Raw genomic sequence first — 18771 nt, forward strand, 5'->3', positions numbered from 1 at the left:
TCTTCACCTCTGCCCTTTGCCCCTAGCCAGGAGGTGGCATATGTCTCCGGGTCCCGGTGGGCTGGCCTCCCTGGGGTTCCTCTGTCCACCTGCCCAGCTCCGAGAAACCAGCTGGCAAGGAGGACACCCCAGCACCGCCCAGGAGGCCAGGGCTACAAGTTACTTCTAGGAGCGGCTGTGGGCGGAGGCTGGCGGTTCAGAAGATGCCAGTTCTCCTCCAGCGTGGCTCCCCTCAGAACCCTTTCGTCTGAACATCAGGGCTCATGTCACTTGTTATTCAGTCTTCCAAGGGCACCAGAAGGAGTCATTTCCTGAGGGGTAGGCTCTGTGCAATCGGAGTCCAGCGTTGTCTTCGCCGGGAGCTGGCCGGGGGGCGCTGAGCAGGTCCCTCCGCCTGGAGCGTGAGAAACAAGGGGCAGAAGGTCTCGGGGAGACTTGGGGGGTCTTACTGGCTGGTGAGGCCCGTTCCAGTCTGATCGCAGGGTTCAGTGGGAGTTGGGGCCAAGGAACGGAGAAGAATTGGGGGCCAACAGACAGACCACTCTGGTCCGCCCCGAAAAGAAGCCTCGGATACTCGCCCTGAAGTGGCCCGCACGCCTTCGTTCCAGTAACCTCAGCGTGGGGATCCCCTTAGCCCCATTCCCGAGCCCGGCCGCCCAGCCTGCGCGGTTGGCCTTGGGGGACACTTCGGAAAGACCCGGTGAGTCCGACTCCCCAGTGCCAGGGCCAGGAGTCCCTCCCCGCCCCACCTCCCAGCGCGGTGGCGCAGCTCGCGGCTGCAAGGCGCAGGGCGGCAGGGCACGGGGAGGGGCGGGGGTCCGAGCCCCCGGGCGGGGAGCGGGTAGGCGTGCAGGTCGCGGCGGGTCGCAGCCCCCTCCGGGGCGGGCCTTCGCGGCCCGCCCCCGACCTCCGTCGAGCCCCCCCGCCTGACGTCAGGGGGGAGGGGGCGGAGAGCCGCGGCCGCGGCGGAGAAAGAGCCGGCGCCCGCCGCGGTGGCGCGGGGAGCCCGATTCCGGGGGCGCCGAGCCGAGCCGGGCCGAGGGGCGGTGGCAGAGGGGCAGCGGAGCTGGGCGGGCGGGCGCGCGCGGGCGGCGGCGGCGCGCGGGCAGGGGCGGACCGTGGTCGGAGCCGAACGCGAGGGCGGCGCCCAGGGATTCAAGCCGCGAAGAAGAGGTGAGTGAGGCCGGGTTTGCTTGGGATCGGAGCCAGGGGGCTCCGGGGTCGCCGCTTTGTCCCCCGACTCGGGCGGGGGACGCCGCACGCGCGAGGGACAGGGTCTGGGGGCTCAGAGAGGGGCGGCGGCGGGGACAGCTGTCCGCCCGAGCGCCTTCCTGCGGCCCCCGCGGGCTGCTTCGCGGGGGCTCGGGAGCGGGGAGAGCGGCGCCCGCCGCCACAGGGTCCGGAGGCGCGGACTGGTCAGGGGCAGCGGGGCTCAGGGAGCGGGGGTCCCTCGTGCAGTCCGGTCGGCGGCCGGGATCTTCTCCAGGCCCCCGAACTGCCCCTGGCTCCCCCACCCCCGACGGAAAGTTTGGGGCGGGCTTGGACGGAGGCCGATGTTGTGGGATCGGATTTCCCTGCCGCGGCCCCCCGGCCGCGCGCCCGCTCCGCTGGGGAGGCGGGCTGTCCTGGAAAGCCAGGCTCCTGAGCCGCGCCGCCCAGTCCCCGGCTGGAGCGCTAGCCCTGCAGCCGCGGGGGCGCCGTCCGCGGCCCGCCGCTCTGGGTGGGCAAGGGTGGGGGGCGCGCCGCCAGGAGCCCGCACCCCTCTACACACCCCTACCTCCAGGGCTGCTCCGGGGAGGAGCTGTGGCGGCAGAGCCTTGGAGCGCGCCGCGGGGTCCGGCCCGGGCCTGGGGTAAGGGGCCGAGGGAGGGCTGGGGGTGTGTTGGGGGACGGGGGTGGTGGTGAACGCATCTCCTGCGCCCCCCCCCGCCCTTCCCGCGCTGGGTTACTGGGCCGACAGGGGGCGTCCGCAGGCCGGGCTCCGCCACGCTCCCAGCGCCGCCGCTTTGTTTGCCTTCAAATCCCCGAAGCTGGGGGAGGGGAGAATCCGGGGGGGCGGGGGGGACCCGGGACGGGGTCTTGGCGGGGACCCTTTGTTTTGGGGTGAGCATAGACCCATCTTCTTTGTCTCTGTTCCCGGCATTGGAGGGCTGGAGCAGTGGAAATTAATCCAGATGGCCTGCCCTGGCCGGGGTCCTGGGGGCGCGATCTCCGAGTTGGGAAGGTTCGTCAAGACCCCGGGAGAGCGCAGCAGGCGCCGGCCCTGCTCGGGGCGCCCTCCGCGGTCCAGGAGGAACCCCCCTGGCGCTCCCCACCGGGTCCTCACTTGCCCCCAGCCCCCGCCTGAACGCGCTGCCGGGAGATCCCTGATGAGACCGGAGCCGGCTCCGTTGTCCCGCCGCCCCTCAGCCCTAGGGCTGGTGTCTCCTAGGATCCTGTGCGAGGAACAGGATGAGGCCCCGGTCATTTCCACGCCCATCCCACCCACTTCCTGCCTTCCTTCTTGGGCAACAAAGGGGCCTCGGGAAGCGGGGCCCCTCCAGCTCCCGGACCCACTTCAGCCCTGTGATGTGGAACGGGGTTTGGGGCTCTGCCCGGCTATTGTCTGCGCTGGGGGAGGCGAGAGGCTGGGGCCGGGACCCCCGCAGGCCTGATGCGCCGAGTCCTCCCTGGGGGTCTTTTCCAACCTCCTGCCCCACCGCATGCTTATCACCCTGCTGAGGGGTTTGCGTCTCAGAATTAGGTCTTGGAGCTGGCTGGAGCCCCAGTAGGGCCAGGTCCTGCCTCCAGAGGTTATTTTAAGAAATCTTTCGAATCTATCAGGCCTGAGGGGGGGAGGGGGGTCCCCTTTTTATTTTCTTAAACAACTTCCTGTTGAAGAGAAGGAGTCGGGGAGGGCCCGGAGGTTGTCCGAGTGTCCAAGTGTCCGCTCTTGCAGCTGACTTAGCTCTCTCTCTCCCCCCAGGGAGACCCCATGGTCCCTTTGGAGGCTGTAGAGGCTGAGGCCAGGTGTCGGAGGGGACTAGGTCTCTGCTCCAAGGCCTGAGGCACGGGGGAGTCCTGGGGAGGATGGATCTGGTCTTCTGTCCTGTCGGTGCCTCCTGGTACGGCTTGTGTGGGCCCCCTTCAGGTCTGTTTTCTCTGGCTGTGATTCTGACCCTTTCTTTTCCCCCAGCAGGGCAGCTGGCCTGGAGCTAAGCGCCAGGGCGTGTGCCATGGCCATGCACTGGGCCGTCTGGCTGCTGGCAGTGGGACTGTGGGGCCTGGGCATTGGGGCTGAGGTGTGGTGGAACCTGGTGCCCCGGAAGACGGTATCTTCTGGGGGTGAGTGCCTGGAGGGCGGGGAGCCGGGAGGCCAGGAGGGACTCCTGGGGGAAGAGGGGTGCTAAGGAATTGCCCTCTAGGATGTGCCAGCCGTATTCTGCAGTCGGGCTCAAGGCCCACTGATGTATGTGACACAGCTTACTGAGAAATGTGAGTGAGTGGCCCTAGGGACCCAGAACTGGTAGTCCAGGCCAGGACCTAGAGGATCCCTCCTGACACTTAGGACCTGGCTCAGCTGCCCCTGTTATACAAGAGAGAGTGACCATTCTGCATTGCTCTCCCCATGCCTCACTTCTGGAATTATCGCGAGCACTGAGAGCCTAAAGAGAGAAACCTGGGTCAGGATGGGCATGAGGTGAAGGGTGTCACCGCCCGCCCCCAAGTCTTTCCAGCTCTCTGCCCCCAGGAGCCCCCTTAGCAACCCTGATACAATAGACGCCCCTCTGCTGTCCTGACACTTTGCTGTCTGGTGGCCCTAGAGTGGGGGAGGGGGGTGTGCACGCATGCACGTGCTCGCATGGGGGGACGGCAGACCTGACAGCCCTTCTGTGCTCACACACCTGCACGCGGAGGTGATGTCAGGTGTTTGTATCGTCTGTGTGCTCTGGGGACCCAGGATGAGCTCACCTCCCACAGGCTCCCCTCCATGCTAACGAAGCCTTCCCTTGCCGGCCTATGTCTGGGCCCATCGTTGGCTCCAAAGAGTAAGGCTGGTTTAGAGGGACCCTGAGGACAGGTCGGCAGCTATTTTGGGGGGCTGACGTAGGAATCCTGTGACTACGCGAATATCATAGCGCCCTGCTTGGCGGATGGCAACAGGGCTTCCCAGCCCCGAGGCTTCAGCGCCATCTCTGGTCCCCAGCTTCTGGTTTCCGCTGACCTCCCTGGCCTGGCCTCCCAGCCCGATTCCATCTCCTGCCGTCCCTCCTCAGCCCATAGCCGGCTGTGCTTGTATCCCTAACAGCCCGGATTTGGGTCTCACTGGAGGGAAGGGTTTCCTAAGTCAAAGGAGTGCTCACAACTTCTGTCCGTCCTACCCTACTGGATCAGGGTCCAGGGCCTGGCTGGACCCTGGTGAGGGCAGCAGGCAGCAGAGCAAAGAAGGAAGCAGCAGCTGAGGAAGCTGGGAGGGGGGAGTGCTGCTGACCCTGGGAGTGAGAGCCATCGGTCTGATGGCTTCCTCTGACCGGAAGCTGTGGCTGAGATATCCTTCCTTCCTCCTCCCCAGCCCAGATTTGCCTCCGCCCCGGCTGGGAAAGGCCAGGGAGGCCTGGGTGGAGCTGTCAGAGCCAAAAGCCTGTTCAGAAAATGCCCTTTACTACCAGTCAGGGGGCTTGGCTGGCATCTGCCTGTGGGGTGCTAGCTCTAATGTGGGGACCAGGGGTGACCATCGCATAGAGGAGGGCTGATTTTGGGGTGGGGGGGCCTCCCAGAGTCCCAGGAAGGTCCGCTCACCCCATCCCTGCTCTTTCTGGCCTTGTCCCTGCAGAGCTGGCCACGGTGGTGCGGCGCTTCTCCCAGACGGGCATCCAGGACTTTCTGACGCTGACCTTGACCGAGCAGACCGGGCTCCTGTACGTAGGGGCCCGGGAGGCCCTGTTTGCCTTCAGCGTGGAGGCTCTGGAGCTGCAGGGAGTGGTGAGAGGTGGGGGAGCGGGAGGCACGCGGGGGCGAGAGAGGCAGGACCCGGAGGGGCTTCGCTTGGCCAGGCTGTCCCCTCGGCTCAGCTGCCCCCCACCCCATTCTCCTCGGTGAGCATGTTGCTTCCCCCGAGTCTGCAGCACTTACTGGGTCTACTGCGTTGGGGCAGCTGGGGCTTCTGACCTCTGCTGGAATAAGCTCCCAGAGAGTGGGGACTGTGTCTTCTCACTTGGCTTCCCCACGTTGCTGCCATGGGCCCTGCTAGTAGCACATGCCCAGTATGTACCTGTGACATTGCTGACGTGTCGCCTCCCTGCCCCCAGATCTCATGGGAGGCGCCAGCTGAGAAGAAGGCGGAGTGTACCCAGAAAGGGAAGAGTAACCAGGTGGGTGCTTGGGACACTGCTGGCAGGGGCGGGGGGCATGGTGCACACTCTTTCCCCAGAGCCCCCTTTGACCCAGTGCTGGTCTGGGTCCTTGTGTCCCCATGTCCGGGGCCCTCATACTTTAACTGATGCCTCTCTCCCCAGACGGAGTGTTTCAACTTCATCCGCTTCCTGCAGCCGTATAACGCATCCCACCTGTATGTCTGTGGTACCTACGCCTTCCAGCCCAAGTGCACCTACATTGTGAGTGCCGCTCCTCTCCCCCAGCCCCCTCGACCGATCCCCGTCGCCTTCTCATCACCTATTCCCTTCCCCTAGGACATGCTCACCTTCACCCTGGAGCGTGGCGAGTTCGAAGATGGCAAGGGGAAGTGTCCCTATGACCCAGTTAAGGGCCACACCGGCCTCCTTGTGGGTGAGTGGCTGTCCCGCTGCAGGTTGGGGGGTTCCCCCAGGACTTGTTCCCAGTCCAGGGCTGTGTGGCCTGAGTGCAACTGCACCTCGCTTCTGGTCCGGCTGACCCCCTGTCTCCCGTAGACGGGGAGCTGTACTCGGCCACGCTCAACAACTTCCTGGGCACGGAGCCCGTCATCCTGCGGATCATGGGGCCGCACCACGCCATGAAGACGGAGTACCTGGCCTTCTGGCTCAACGGTGAGCCCCGAGGAGCCGGCCAGCCAACCGGGCAGCCGTCGGTGGGAAGCGCCGCGAGGGCCCAGTGCCCGGGCTGACCCTCCTCCCCTTCCCGTAGAACCGCATTTCGTGGGCTCCGCCTACATCCCAGAGAGCTTGGGCAGCTTCACGGGGGACGACGACAAGGTGTACTTCTTCTTCAGCGAGCGTGCCGTGGAATACGACTGCTACGCCGAGCAGGTGGTGGCCCGCGTGGCCCGAGTCTGCAAGGTACAGACCCCCCCCCGGCGGGCGGCCCCGGGAGCGCGGCGGGCGGCCCTGAGAGCCTGGCGGGGCTGACCGGCAGTGTCCCCTCGCTGTCCCCCAGGGTGACGTGGGGGGCGCGCGGACGCTGCAGAGGAAGTGGACCACGTTCCTGAAGGCGCGGCTGGTATGCTCCGCGCCTGACTGGCAGCTCTACTTCAACCAGCTGCAGGCACTGCATACCCTGCAGGACGCCTCCTGGCACAACACCACCTTCTTCGGGGTTTTTCGGGCGCGGTGGTGAGTTGGCTGGGAGCCCTTGGGGGTGGGGAGGAGCGGGTCCGCAGGCTGGGTCTGACAGGGACAGGCCCCGGGGGACGTCCAGGCGCCTGGCCCCTTTGCAAAGCCCCCCGCGGGAGGCGGGCCGTGCTCTGTCCCCGGTGGCACTTGGAGCCGCCGTCGCGTCACGTGGGCCCGTGACCTTCTTGTGCTTGGGCCCTGCCTTCCCGCTGCATGCCCGGAGCTGTGGTCGCCCCAGGCCTGACCCTGGGGGTCCCTCCCTTGCTGTGACAGGGGCGACATGGACCTGTCAGCAGTCTGTGAGTACCAGTTGGAAGAGATCCAGAGGGTGTTCGAGGGGCCCTACAAGGAGTACCATGAGCAAGCACAAAAGTGGGGCCGCTACACCGACCCGGTACCCAGCCCGCGGCCCGGCTCGGTGAGTCATCTGGGGCAGGGGCGCGCTTGTGTCCTCCTCTCCGGTGCCCTTCCCGCCGGGCTGATAGCTCCCTCCTCTCCCCCGCCCCCAGTGCATCAACAACTGGCACCGACGCCACGGCTATACCAGTTCCCTGGAGCTGCCAGACAACACCCTCAACTTCATCAAGAAGCACCCGCTGATGGAGGAGCAGGTGGGGCCTCGGTGGGGCCGGCCCCTGCTGGTGAAGAAAGACGCCAACTTCACCCACCTGGTGGCTGACCGGGTCACGGGGCTTGATGGAGCCACCTATACAGTGCTCTTCATCGGCACAGGTGGGCCCAGGGGGCACGGCCTTGGCCGCTGGGGACTGGGCGAAGGCCTGTGTGCCCCGGGCGGGGAGAGCCTCTTGCTCTTTTCTTTACACCTGTCCTCCCCCGCCCCCCCACAGGAGATGGCTGGCTGCTCAAGGCCGTGAGCCTGGGGCCCTGGGTCCACCTGATTGAGGAGCTGCAGGTGTTTGACCAGGAGCCAGTGGAAAGCCTGGTCCTGTCCCGGAGCAAGGTAGTAATCAGGCCCCACCCACCACTGTCCCCAGGCCACCCCTGGTCGTGTGCTTGGCCGGTACAGGGGTGGGGAGATGCCTGAGCCACCTCGGGTAGCTTGGGGCGGGTCCCAGGAATGAGAGCGCTAACGGAATCCGCGCTCTGCGGGCGTTATGTTTTATATATAGCCTGGTCCTGGCAGCCGGGCATTATGTTTTATATATAGCCTGGTCCTGGCGGGGCTGCGTTCCCAGAACGGGGCCTTGGCAGCTGCTCTGTGCGCTTTCTTCAGGCCCCTCGGGGTTGCGCTGTGCCTCTTCTCTGCCGGTGCCACTGTTGGCCAGGCCTTGTGCTGTGTCGGTTCGTGATGCCCTCGTGATGTCGCCTTGCCGACCGGCCCCGTTGCCCTCCAGCCCTGCCCCCTGCCTCCGGCGCGAAGCCGTTCCCCGAAATGCTGCTCTCACTTCTGCTCTTGCTCTACTCTCTTCTGGCGAATCTGTGGCACCTTCACGTGCTTGCCTTTCACCACCTGTGGTGGCTCAGGTTGTTTCTCCAGAACGTGGAATAATGGCAGAAACAAAGTCTGTGGTTGAAGAAACACACAAATTGGCAATCACCATTCAAACAGAGGAAAACGCCTTATGCTCTGCTGGTGCTATTGTGAGGCTGACGGGCCCTGCGGAAACTGAACTTCCTGCGCTATTTATACTGTCCTGGAGTGAGTGTGTGTGTGTGTGTGTGTAGGGGTGTGTGTGTGTGTAGGGGCGTGTGTGTGTGTAGGGGCGTGTGCGTGTGTAGGGGCGTGTGCGTGTGTAGGGGCGTGTGCGTGTAGGGGCGTGTGTGTGTGTAGGGGCGTGTGTGTGTGTGATTATATTTCTCGGCCTCACAGGTTTGCTGTTCCTTTTTAATAAGGTCACATCTGTAAGGTGCTTAGGATTGCGTTTGGCTTGTAGTAAGCCCTCCGTGCATTCTCAGTCCTCAGATTTCCCTCCTCAGGACTTGAGCGCAGCCCCCTTTCTCTTTTGGGCCCCTTGTGCCCCCTGGCAACGGTCTGAGCCGCCCCCAGGCCATGTCCGGGCCTGGCTCACCCCCCTCCTGTGCTTCTCTGGCAGAAGCTGCTCTTTGCGGGCTCCCGCTCCCAGCTGGTCCAGCTGCCCCTGGCCGACTGTGTGAAGTACCGCTCCTGCGCTGACTGCGTGCTTGCTCGGGACCCCTACTGCGCCTGGAGCGTCAACACCAGCCGCTGCACGGCCGTGGGCGGCCACTCCGGGTGAGCGGGGCTCTGCGCGTGCTGGGACCAGCAGGGAGGGGAGGGAGTTAGAGCTGGGACGCTGATGGCCTCTGCTTCCCCCACCAGGTCCCTGCTGATCCAGCACGTGACAGTCTCAGACACCTCAAGCATTTGTAACTTCCGGGGCAGTAAGAAAGGTGAGCTGTTTTTTTTAGTCCCTCTCCCAGGGCGGTGGGCCTTGGGCCAGAGCTGGAGTGTCTGCATCCGCCCCCCGGCCTGGGTTTCCTGCACTGACTCTGCTCTGCTTTCTCTGCCGCTGCAGTCAGGCTCACGCCCAGAAACATCACCGTGGTGGCAGGCACAGACCTGGTGCTGCCCTGCCGCCTTTCCTCCAACCTCGCCCATGCCCGCTGGACCTTTGGGGGCCGGGAGCTGCCTGCAGAGCAGCCCGGCTCCTTCCTCTACGACGCCCGGCTGCAGGCCCTGGTGGTGATGGCCGCCCAGCCCCGCCACGCCGGGGCCTACCACTGCTTCTCGGAGGAGCAGGGGGCCCGGCTGGCTGCCGAAGGCTACCTGGTGGCAGTGGTGGCGGGCCCGTCGGTGACCCTGGAGGCCCGGGCCCCCCTGGAGAGCCTGGGGCTGGTGTGGCTGGCCGTGGTGGCCCTGGGGGCCGTGTGCCTTGTGCTGCTGCTGCTGGTTCTGTCCCTGCGCCGGCGGCTGCGGGAGGAGCTGGAGAAGGGCGCCAAGGCAGCCGAGAGGACCCTGGTGTACCCTCTGGAGCTGCCCAAGGAGCCCACCAGTCCCCCGTTCCGGCCCGGCCCCGAGACGGACGAGAAACTCTGGGACCCCGTGGGCTACTACTACTCGGACGGCTCCCTCAAGATTGTTCCTGGACACGCCCGGTGCCAGCCCGGCGGCGGGCCCCCCTCGCCACCTCCTGGCATCCCCGGCCAGCCCCTGCCTTCTCCAACTCGGCTCCACCTGGGGGGTGGGCGGAACTCCAATGCCAACGGATACGTGCGCTTACAGCTGGGAGGGGAGGACCGGGGCAGCCTCGGGCACCCGCTGCCCGAGCTCGCCGACGAGCTGAGACGCAAACTGCAGCAGCGCCAGCAGCTGCCGGACTCCAACCCCGAGGAGTCCTCGGTGTGAGGGTACCCCTCCGGCGGGGCGGCGTGGGAGGCGCGGCTCCTACTTTTGCACAGGCACCAGCTACCTCAGGGACATGGCACGGGCACCTGCTCTGCCCCGGACGGACCCTGCCCGGCACCGCCCGGCCATGAGGACCTGCTCTCTCAGCACGGGCACTGCCACTTGGTGTGGCTCACCGGGGCACCAGCCTCACAACAGAGGGCACCTTCCTCCTCTGTGAGGGGCTGTGAATCAGACGCACGGGACCCCAGCAGCCAAAACCTTTCAAGGCGGAAGTTGGAGACATGGGTGTGTTTGTGTACATACATGTGTGTCTGTGGACGTGTGCACGTATGTGTGTGTGGGTGTGTGACACAGTCTTCCTGTTTCTGTCAAGTCTTCCCTTGGCCTGGGGTCCTCCTGGTGGGTCACTGAAGCTATGAAGGGGAAGGGGTTGTATCACTTTGCCTCTCCTACCCCCGCCTGTCCCCAGTTGGGGGGCAGCCATGTACATACGGGGGTGGGCTGGGCAGGGTGCTGTGCCCCTTTGGGGGAGTCCAGGGCTCTGGGGTGGGCCTGGTCCTACTCCCGGGGCTGTGAATGTTTTCAGGGTGGGGGGGAGGGAGATGGAGCCTCCTGTGTGTTTGAGGGAAGGGTGGGAGGGGCCTCCTGCTTGGCCCTGGGATTCAGTGGTATTTTATACTTGTCCTCCCTGGCAGGGCTGGGAAAGGTGGTGTGGGGGGAGGGGGAGGGGGAGGGGAGGAGAGGGCGGGCATGCTGTGGATGCGGCACATCCTCTCCCAGCCCCAGGAGGAGGGCTTCTCACAGTGTAACTTATTGTGTCCCCACGTATTTATTTGTTGTAAATATTTGAGTATTTTTATATGGACAAATAAAATGGAGAAAATGAAACTTCCTGTCACGGAGACAAGACATTTGGGCCAAAACCTTCTGGGTGCCAAGAGGGAGACTCCCTGTGGGTTGAGTGGGGCTGGACTGCCCCCCTTCTCAGTCCTGGGGCAGCCTCCCTTTCCTTCAGTGGTCCCCCTCCTGCCTGTGCCCCTCTCTGGAGGGGGGACAGCCCAGGCGCCAATGTTTTCCCACAGTGGTGGTTCGGGCTGGGAGCCAGACCAGGGCCACAGCCTCTTGAGAGCCAGCCTTGGCTTCTGGCCAAAGGGAGAAGTCAGGGCATGGGGAGTAGAAGCAGGAGAGCGGGAGGGGCCTGGCTTCCCAGAACTCTGGGAAGGGGAAATGGGAGTGAGGGGGCCGAGGAGGGGAACTTCCTAGAAGCAGCTTAAGGTGGTGTGGGCTGGCTCGTGTGAGGATGGGGCTCCCAACCAACGTAAGGGAGGAAAGATGACTTCCAGCCTTTACCCTCCAGACTGTTAGCCCTGAATGCTTCAGCTACACGCCATAGGGAACTTTCCCCATTGCCACCCGGTGGGCACCAAGCCCCTGTCCTATGGAAGGAGCCGTGCAGGGCCCAGATATTTGTAAGAAAAACAGGACCCCGCCTGGGTTCTATAATTCACGCCCACACACAGAGGCAGCCAGTCCTCTGTACCCTTGACCAGTCTGGGGGTGCCTGCTGTGGCTGGAATAGGCTGCTGCCCGGCGTCCTACCGTTAAGAGAGGGCTGGCATCTGCTGACTTGAGCACGCTACTTTTCCCGCACGCTCACTAAGCCACAGCCCAGAGAATGTCTCGATACAAGAAGGTTGATTCGGTAAACGAGGTGCCCACTGTGAGGTTGAGGGTTCCAGGCCCTTTTCCCTGCCCCCCGGGCCTACGTGCAGGTGCTCCCAGCGACAGGATAGGTCATGACTACCTGCCTCCCACGGGGTTTTAAAAAGTGAGCAAGAGGGGCGAGAGGAGGGAGGGTGTCGCGCGGCCTTTCAAGTGGTCACCGCGCCGCCCTGGTGACCCGTCTTCCTGGGCCCGCGTGGTGGGGGAAAGAAGGGGGAAAGGACCTTGGGGTGCTCCCGGCGACCCCCGGCCCTTGGGGAGCCCGGTGGGACGAAGAGAACCTGGAAGGACGCCACATAAACACTCCCGACCCACCCCACCCCCGCCCCCGCCCCCCTGGGTTCCAGCGGGCGCGCCCCGGCCTCCGCTTAGCCTGGGACGCCCTCGCGTGGCCGCTTCGGGCGGGCGCGGCCAGGCACCCACCCCCAGGTCCAACCCCACCGCCGCGATTGGCTCCCGGGCTCAGACCCAGAAGCTTGATTGGTCGGCCCCGTGGCTCGTGCGGACGCCGAGTGGTCAGGCCGGGCGGGTGGGCAGCGCTGCGCCCGCCCCGCCCACCCCGCTCGCCGAGGCCGCGCCGGCGCCCGTGCCCGTGACCTTACCCGCGGCCGCGCCCGCCGGCGGGTGGGAGGGCGCGGAGGGCGACATGGCGGTGCCGCGGCCCTGCGCCGAAGGCCCTTGCTGCTCCCGGCCCAGCGCGGCTCCCGGCGTGCAGCAGACGCTGGACGAGATGGACTTCGAGAGGGGTGAGGCGGGTGCGCGGCCCTACCGGCCCGGCGCCTTCCGGCGTCCCCAGGCCCCCAGGGCAAAGGAGGTGGCCGAAAACCGGGGCCCCGAGGGGGAGGCAGCCTGGGGACCTAGTCGGAGCGTTGGCGGGCGGTGGGCTTACCGCTCCCGCGTAGTGAGAGCCCGCCAGGGACCCGGCGGGAGCTCGGCATTAGAAACACCGGCTCGCGTGCAGGTCGGGAAACAGGCTTTGGTTTCAGGAACTTTCCCCAGTGGTGCGGCTGGGCCCGGCTCCTCACCTGGTGCGACCCTGGGACACCCAGCCCTGCTCCCGGGTCTGCTCCTGGGCAGCAGAGCCTGCAGCCAGGGTATTGCACCCACCCCGAGTGGGTGGAGCTTCAGACCAGGGGGGCTGCCTGTGGGCACTGCAGGCGTGAGATACGGCAGAGATGGCCTCGAGGCAGGCGATGTCATCCCTACCTGTGGGCTCAGCGGGGTAACTCTTTTGCCCCAGACTATCCTTGGTGCTGCACTCGCCACCCGCGGCTTTGTGCACAGAGCCTGGCTCTGTCTGGTTTCTCACCGTGCGCACGGCCGACTTTGCTCCAGACGCTGCTCGCTCAGGCGTTCCAGCCAAAGCCCTCTGAGTTGTGGGACGGTTCTGAGGACTCTCGGGATTCCACAGATGGGGTGACTGTTCACAACTTTGGCTGTGGTTTTCACTTTGCGCTGTCACCTGGCAATGTCCTGTTCTTCCTTTTGACTGTGACTGTATATTCAAACATCTTAAACAGTACTTTATCCAACACTGGTGTGTTTGCAGTGGGAAGAAGGGTGACTGTGTCTGCCCAATCTCCTGTCCTGGTTAGACAAGTCCCTTGTCTGTCTTGCTCCCAGCGATGTCGCCAGCACCCAGCACAGTCCTTGACACAGAGGAGGTGCTCGTGTTAATATTTGTTGAACCCATGAATTTCCATTCTATAGATGAGAAAACAAGAGGTCAGGAGGTAAAGGGAGCGCTGGAAGCCCCCAGTCATTCAGTGTTATTCAGTGCTCGGGTTGTCCTTCTGCAGGAATCTGGTCTGCAGCCCTGAACGGGGACCTGGGCCGAGTGAAGTATTTAATTCAGAAGGCAGCTGACCCCAGCCAGCCCGACTCCGCCGGCTACACGGCTCTGGTGAGCTGGGGATGAGCCTCACCGGGTTCCTGCTCTCTGGGGGTGGGGAGGGGATGATGTTTGCATTTTCTCTTCTCCCACCCTTCCTCCTCTCCCAGCAGGGTTTCTGTTTAAGCATCACGTGAACCTGGTTTTTTTTAATTAGCATAAGTGCTTTGCATTAGTTATTTAACTTCGTTCTCATAAGAATTCTGCGAGGTAGGAATGGTTATTATCCCCAGTTTACAGTGGCGGCAACTGAAGCTAGGAATGAAGGCTCATCCTGGTCACCCAGGTGCCGGAGGGGGCACCCCCCGCCGGGGTTCTGCCCCCTGACCCCGGCTCTGTTCCCCACAGCACTATGCCAGCCGCAACGGGCACTATGCCGTGTGCCAGTTCCTGCTGGAGAGCGGGGCCAAGTGTGATGCCCAGACCCACGGGGGAGCCACCGCTCTGCACCGGGCCAGCTACTGTGGGCACACGGACATCGCCCGGCTCCTGCTGTCGCACGGCTCCAATCCCAGGCTGGTGGACGACGACGGCATGACCAGTCTGCACAAGGTGGGTCCCCTCTTGGAAGTTTCACAGGTTGCAAGAACTTGTCTTCTCTCATTAGAAGAGTTATAATATGGGACTTCCCTGGCCGTCCAGTGGTTAGGACTCCGCGCTTTCACTGCTGTGGGCCCAGGTTCAATCGCTGGTCGGGGAACTAAGATCCCGCAAGGCATGGCCAAAAATAAAAAAGTAAAAGTTATAATGCGTTCACTGTAGAAAACATGGGGAAAACGGAAAAGCATAAAGTAGAAAATTTAAATCGTTTGTAATCTCAGTGCTCACCTCTCGTCACTTTAGGATTAACGTATAATTTTCCAGCATGTCTCCTGCACACATAAATTAGAACTAAACGTATGGCGTCATTTTTTTTTCTTCCCCTTAATGATGTGTCCTCAATGCTTTTCCACGGAGTTTTCTGAAACTTGCACCCACTCTTGCCTATCCCTCTAGTCTGCTTTCCACACTGTGATCGGAGTGATCATTTAATTAAATGTTTTCTGACTAGAAACACCTACCCGCTGTGAACGGTTTGAGGAGTACAGAATGTCTACCGTGGACACAAGTTTCCCTCCCCGCCCCGCCTCCCCCCGACCCCTGGTCCCTTAGTCTTCCCTTCCCTCCCTTAAGGCATCTGCTTTTACCGATTTCTTGTGCATCTTTGAGACGCAGTTGATGCATACTTACGGCCTATGTGTGCAAACCTGTTCCTCCCTTAGCCCCACTGATTTTCTCCCAGAGTGATGGTTTAAAAAGCACTTCTGACCACGCCATGCCTTCGAGTCCTTCGGAGGCTTGCTTTTACCAAGTCCTTACGCTGCTGTACAGGCCCTCTGGGGTCAGCCCCTGCCTACCTGCCAGCTTGCCCTTGCCCCGCTAGTCGTCTTCAGTTTCTTGAACCTGCTTCTCTATCACTTGCAGGCCATAGACCACATCTCTTGGCATCCGGATGCCTCACATCACCCTTTTCCCTCTGACTAGCATCTGTCCTTCCTTCTGGATTGCAGCTTCTACATCATGCCCTCAGAGAGCCTTCCCGTTTCCTCAGAGGAGGACAGCTCTTGCCCCTGGATGCCCAGAAGCACTCTGCTTCACTTCTGACTCTTCTCCCCCTTGAGATTCCCTGTGTGAGCTCCGTCTCACTGGAGGCAGCTGGGATTGGCCCTGTTTCCTGCCGTGGCCTCAGCACCGAGCTCAGGTGCTGAGTGAGCAGCTGGGGGTTGTTTCATTTTGAGACCCTTGCTGGTTGGAAAGGCAGGTTGCTCGTTTCTCAGTGGTCTAAACTGGTGTTGGCTTGAGTGTTTCACTGCCACGGCTCACATGATGGGTGTTGATAGGCAGGACACTGCCATGGATGGACTTAGCTGGTGTCACCCGGACTTGCGGCATTCTCGAGAAATTGAGGGAATGCATGTGTGTGAGGAATATGAATGGTCCCTTCCTTCCAGCTTGCTTGCCTCCCTCCCTTGCTTCCTTCTGCAAACATTGGCACTTTCTTTTGCCAGAAATTATTTGGAATTCATCTTACAACTGCTCACAACACGCTATTGCCTGAGTTGAAGCAGTAAAATTGGGAATCCCAGGTCTGTACTCATCAAGATAATATTTATGCTGAATAAAGATTTAGATTCAAATTTGAGATGGTGTTTGGTACTAACATTAACTTTGATACCTTTCAGGAGCCCCCGTAGCCCTTTAATTTGTCTCTTGGGAGGAGTAGGGAATATAGTGATACAACATAGCTATTGAGAGTTCGGACTTCGAGGTCAGACAGACCTGGCTTAGAATTCCCCATGCTGCCGCATTAGCTCTGTGACCTTGGGCGAGTTACTCAACTTTTATGAGCCTCAGTTTTTTCGCCTATAAAGTGGAAATAATGATACTTCCTACCTCTGATGGTTATTATAAAAGTTAAGTAAGATAATCTATGTAAATCACTTAACACTTCTCTTTTGGAGGATGTAGGTTAGAAATTGACATCCAGATTGGGATCGTTGATCTCCGAGGGGACGAGGAGAAAGCTGGGTACTGGGCCCGTTTCTCTCCGCTCATCTGAAAGTTCCCAGAGGGCAGGGGCCGTGTCTGATGTGTCTTGTGCCCACGGCACCCAGCACCCTATAGACAATCTGAATGTTTGTAAAGATGCTTAGAGATCCAAGGTTCTGTCCTTGTTCTTAATGTGCAGGCCTCGGCAAAGAAGCATGGCCACTGAGCAAAGGACACAAGGAAGAAAAGCTGAAGCTGACTGCCCAAGTGGCACCAGGGTGCCCCGCCACCCTGCAGCACGTCACTGCAGTTTGGCAGGGGTTAGGGGAAACCGGCTCAGACGGCCAGCGCCTCCATTTCCACGAGACCTTTTCTCGGACTAAAAGGGCCCCAGAAGTGGAGCAAGAAAGAACAGGGCCCAGTGGGGTACAGCTTTTGATCCGGGCCTCTCTCCCCACAGGCCGCCGAGAAGGGTCACGTGGACGTTTGCTCCCTCCTCTTGCAACACAGCCCAGCCCTGAAGGCCGTCCGGGACCGGAAGGCACGACTCGCCTGTGACCTGCTGCCCTGCAACAGCGACCTGCGGGACCTGCTGGCCAGCTGAGTCTCCCCGCTCGTGTCACGGGCTGCGTGTGGGGTACACGGACTAGCCCTCCAAGCCCCCGCCTTGGTCAGCGCCCGAGCCGCAGGGTGGGATCCTGAGGCTGGAGGACCCCGGAAGAGCCCCATTCTGGCCACTGGGGAAGCAAGGGTGGCGATTTGGTGGGGCTGCCAGTACTCCAGCCTGGACAGGTGACCGTATTCTAAATTAGTTCATGTGGAAACATCTCTCCGTTTGGAAAAAATAAAGTTATATCCTTACCTCATCCCACGCACAAGAATAAATTTCGAGCAAAGACCCAAATCTGAAGATACAAAAGTATGTAAGCATGAGAAGAAACTGTGGAATATGTGACAAATGAACAGCTGCTTTCTAGCTGAGTGACCTTGGTACAAGTCACTTTACCCATCTGTCCGGCGTCCTCATTTTTTTTTTGCCTCGCGGCACGCAGGATCCTAACCCCCCTGACCAGGCATCAAACCCGTGCCCCCTGCAGTGGAAGCGCGGTCTTAACCACTGGACCGCCAGGGAAGTCCCCTGCGTCCTCATCTCTAAGGTGGGAGTGACTACAGTGGGGCTGCCTCGGAGTCCACATGGGGGTGAGACGAGTGAATATCTGGGGAGTGCTGGGGAGGGCGCCCGGCACCGTGCGGGCAGTGTGTGGGAGCTCCCACCTCCCCAGAAGCTGCCCAGCACTTGCGTTTATAGTAATTTCATTCATTTCAACCGTCTGATAGACTACACAGTGCTGTTTGGCTGCATCGCTAATTGCTGGTGAGGTTGAACGCCTGTCTTCTGTGACCTTCCTGTCCGTACCCTTTGTCCATCTAAAATTGTTCTCTTTTTTGATTCATAGGAGTTATTTCTGTAGGCTGGATATTGATCCTTTGTTATGTATAGATGTACATAATTATATATATCTTTTTTCTTTTCTCTTTGATGCTGTTCCTTGTCTTAACTGTGTTTGTTTTTATCTGTTCGTGGAAATTGGTTACCGCCGGTGTGGACGGCAGTTTGGCGATATCTATTAAAATTTAAGTGAACGGGGCCAATACATTGATTTCTCTGTAGGTCCCTAGAGAAATAGTCATCTGTGTGCACAAAGATGTGTGCTTTTGGGGTTTTTTTTTTTTGCCTCACTGAGCGGTTTGCGGGATCTTAGTTCCCCGACCAAGGATCGAACCCATGCCCCCTGCAGTGGAAGCGCTGAGTCCTAACCACTGGACTGCCAGGGAAGTCCCCAAAGATGTTTATTTACAGAGGCATTTTCAAAAATTTGGATTGGAGCATGGGGTGTAACGTAAAAAAAAAATTGCAGAGATAACCTAGGTGTTTGCAGCAGGGGGACGGTGAGGTTCCGGCACTTTGAGTGCAGCGTATGCTAATGTGGAAAGAGTGCTGAGTCGTGATTACGTAAAGTATGTAGAAACATGTAGGTGCGTACACACAACACACAGGAGGAGCATGAGGAAGCTGTGTGTTAAACTGTACCCATGGCTTCCCCGGGCTCCACGGCAAGAGTACTTAACCAAGGGTGTCCTGAGCTTCATTTGCTATGTTTGGAGTTTTTACCAGGAGTAAATTTTTTCTTTGATAAGTTATACCAGTATTAAGTTAATACCAATTAGTTTCATGTGAATACCAGTAAGTCTTCTGCTGAGAATTTCTGATGCAGCCTGTCGGTGCCCCCGCCCTCGGACGTTGGAGGAGAGGAGTCTCTGTGTGGCAGGCAGTGGAGTCCAGAGCTGAAGTCCTGCCTGTTCTCGTCGGTTTCCCCTCACTCTCCTCCAGGTAACCGTTTCCCTCCTCAGGACCACCGGCAAGAATCACCTTTGACAGAAACACCCTGGAGCATAAGGATGGAGTTTCTCTCGAAAGCTCGGGGCTCGGGCTTCCCTGGTGGCTCAGTGGTTGGGGGTCCACCTGCCGATGCAGGGGACGTGGGTTCGTGCCCCGGTCCGGGAGGGTCCCGCGTGCTGCGGAGCGGCTGGGCCCTTGAGCCATGGCCGCTGGGCTTGGAAGCAGTCACCAAGAAACCAGCTGTGGTGGGGCCTTGGGCTGCCCTGGATCCACAGTTCTCCCTCCGGCTGGCTCGTCCTGGTCATCTCTGCTCATGTTGCTCCGAGTCTTATTCACTAGGAAATCTGATAGCTAGTGAATGAGACTCCAGAAT

The 18771-nt window shown here is 61.1% G+C and overlaps 2 protein-coding genes across 4 annotated transcripts; both read left to right on the forward strand.

Annotated features, from left to right (window-relative positions):
- Positions 1-620: 620 nt before the first annotated feature.
- SEMA4C (semaphorin 4C) lies at positions 621-10438 on the forward strand. Of its 3 annotated transcripts, none has more exons than XM_022599244.3 (15): positions 621-700; positions 3179-3324; positions 4814-4962; positions 5289-5351; positions 5496-5594; positions 5670-5766; positions 5889-6005; positions 6103-6254; positions 6352-6527; positions 6801-6945; positions 7037-7259; positions 7376-7488; positions 8582-8739; positions 8827-8897; positions 9023-10437. In XM_022599244.3, exons 2-15 carry the CDS (start codon positions 3216-3218, stop codon positions 9850-9852), a joined length of 2502 nt encoding a protein of 833 aa, XP_022454952.1. In that variant the 5' UTR covers positions 621-700; positions 3179-3215; the 3' UTR covers positions 9853-10437. The 3 variants fall into 3 exon arrangements, with proteins under 3 accessions (XP_022454952.1, XP_089778849.1, XP_089778851.1); XM_089922723.1 differs by having other exon boundaries at positions 639-700; positions 3176-3324; XM_089922725.1 differs by lacking the exon at positions 621-700 and having other exon boundaries at positions 3142-3324; positions 8585-8739; positions 9023-10438.
- A 1689-nt stretch (positions 10439-12127) lies between these two features.
- ANKRD39 (ankyrin repeat domain 39) lies at positions 12128-17645 on the forward strand. The gene is made up of 4 exons (XM_022598948.3): positions 12128-12323; positions 13377-13480; positions 13817-14020; positions 16458-17645. Exons 1-4 carry the CDS (start codon positions 12224-12226, stop codon positions 16599-16601), a joined length of 552 nt encoding a protein of 183 aa, XP_022454656.1. The 5' UTR covers positions 12128-12223; the 3' UTR covers positions 16602-17645.
- The last annotated feature ends 1126 nt before the right edge of the window (positions 17646-18771 follow it).

The sequence above is a fragment of the Delphinapterus leucas genome, chromosome 13 (genome assembly GCF_059928025.1).
Source record: "Delphinapterus leucas isolate spDelLeu-1000000601 "Yukka" chromosome 13, BTC_Dleu_Yukka2, whole genome shotgun sequence".
NCBI lineage: Eukaryota > Metazoa > Chordata > Mammalia > Artiodactyla > Monodontidae > Delphinapterus > Delphinapterus leucas.

Excerpts from the sequence above, each read along its gene's own strand:
- SEMA4C (XM_022599244.3), top strand. The coding sequence starts at position 3,216 with ATGGCCATGCACTGGGCCGTCTGGCTGCTGGCAGTGGGACTGTGGGGC. Across the intron at positions 6,255-6,351 it reads GCGTGGCCCGAGTCTGCAAG|GGTGACGTGGGGGGCGCGCG; the intron begins GTACAGACCCCC and ends GCTGTCCCCCAG. Across the intron at positions 6,946-7,036 it reads CCAGCCCGCGGCCCGGCTCG|TGCATCAACAACTGGCACCG; the intron begins GTGAGTCATCTG and ends CCCCGCCCCCAG.
- ANKRD39 (XM_022598948.3), top strand. The coding sequence starts at position 12,224 with ATGGCGGTGCCGCGGCCCTGCGCCGAAGGCCCTTGCTGCTCCCGGCCC. Across the intron at positions 13,481-13,816 it reads CCGCCGGCTACACGGCTCTG|CACTATGCCAGCCGCAACGG; the intron begins GTGAGCTGGGGA and ends TGTTCCCCACAG. Across the intron at positions 14,021-16,457 it reads GCATGACCAGTCTGCACAAG|GCCGCCGAGAAGGGTCACGT; the intron begins GTGGGTCCCCTC and ends CTCTCCCCACAG.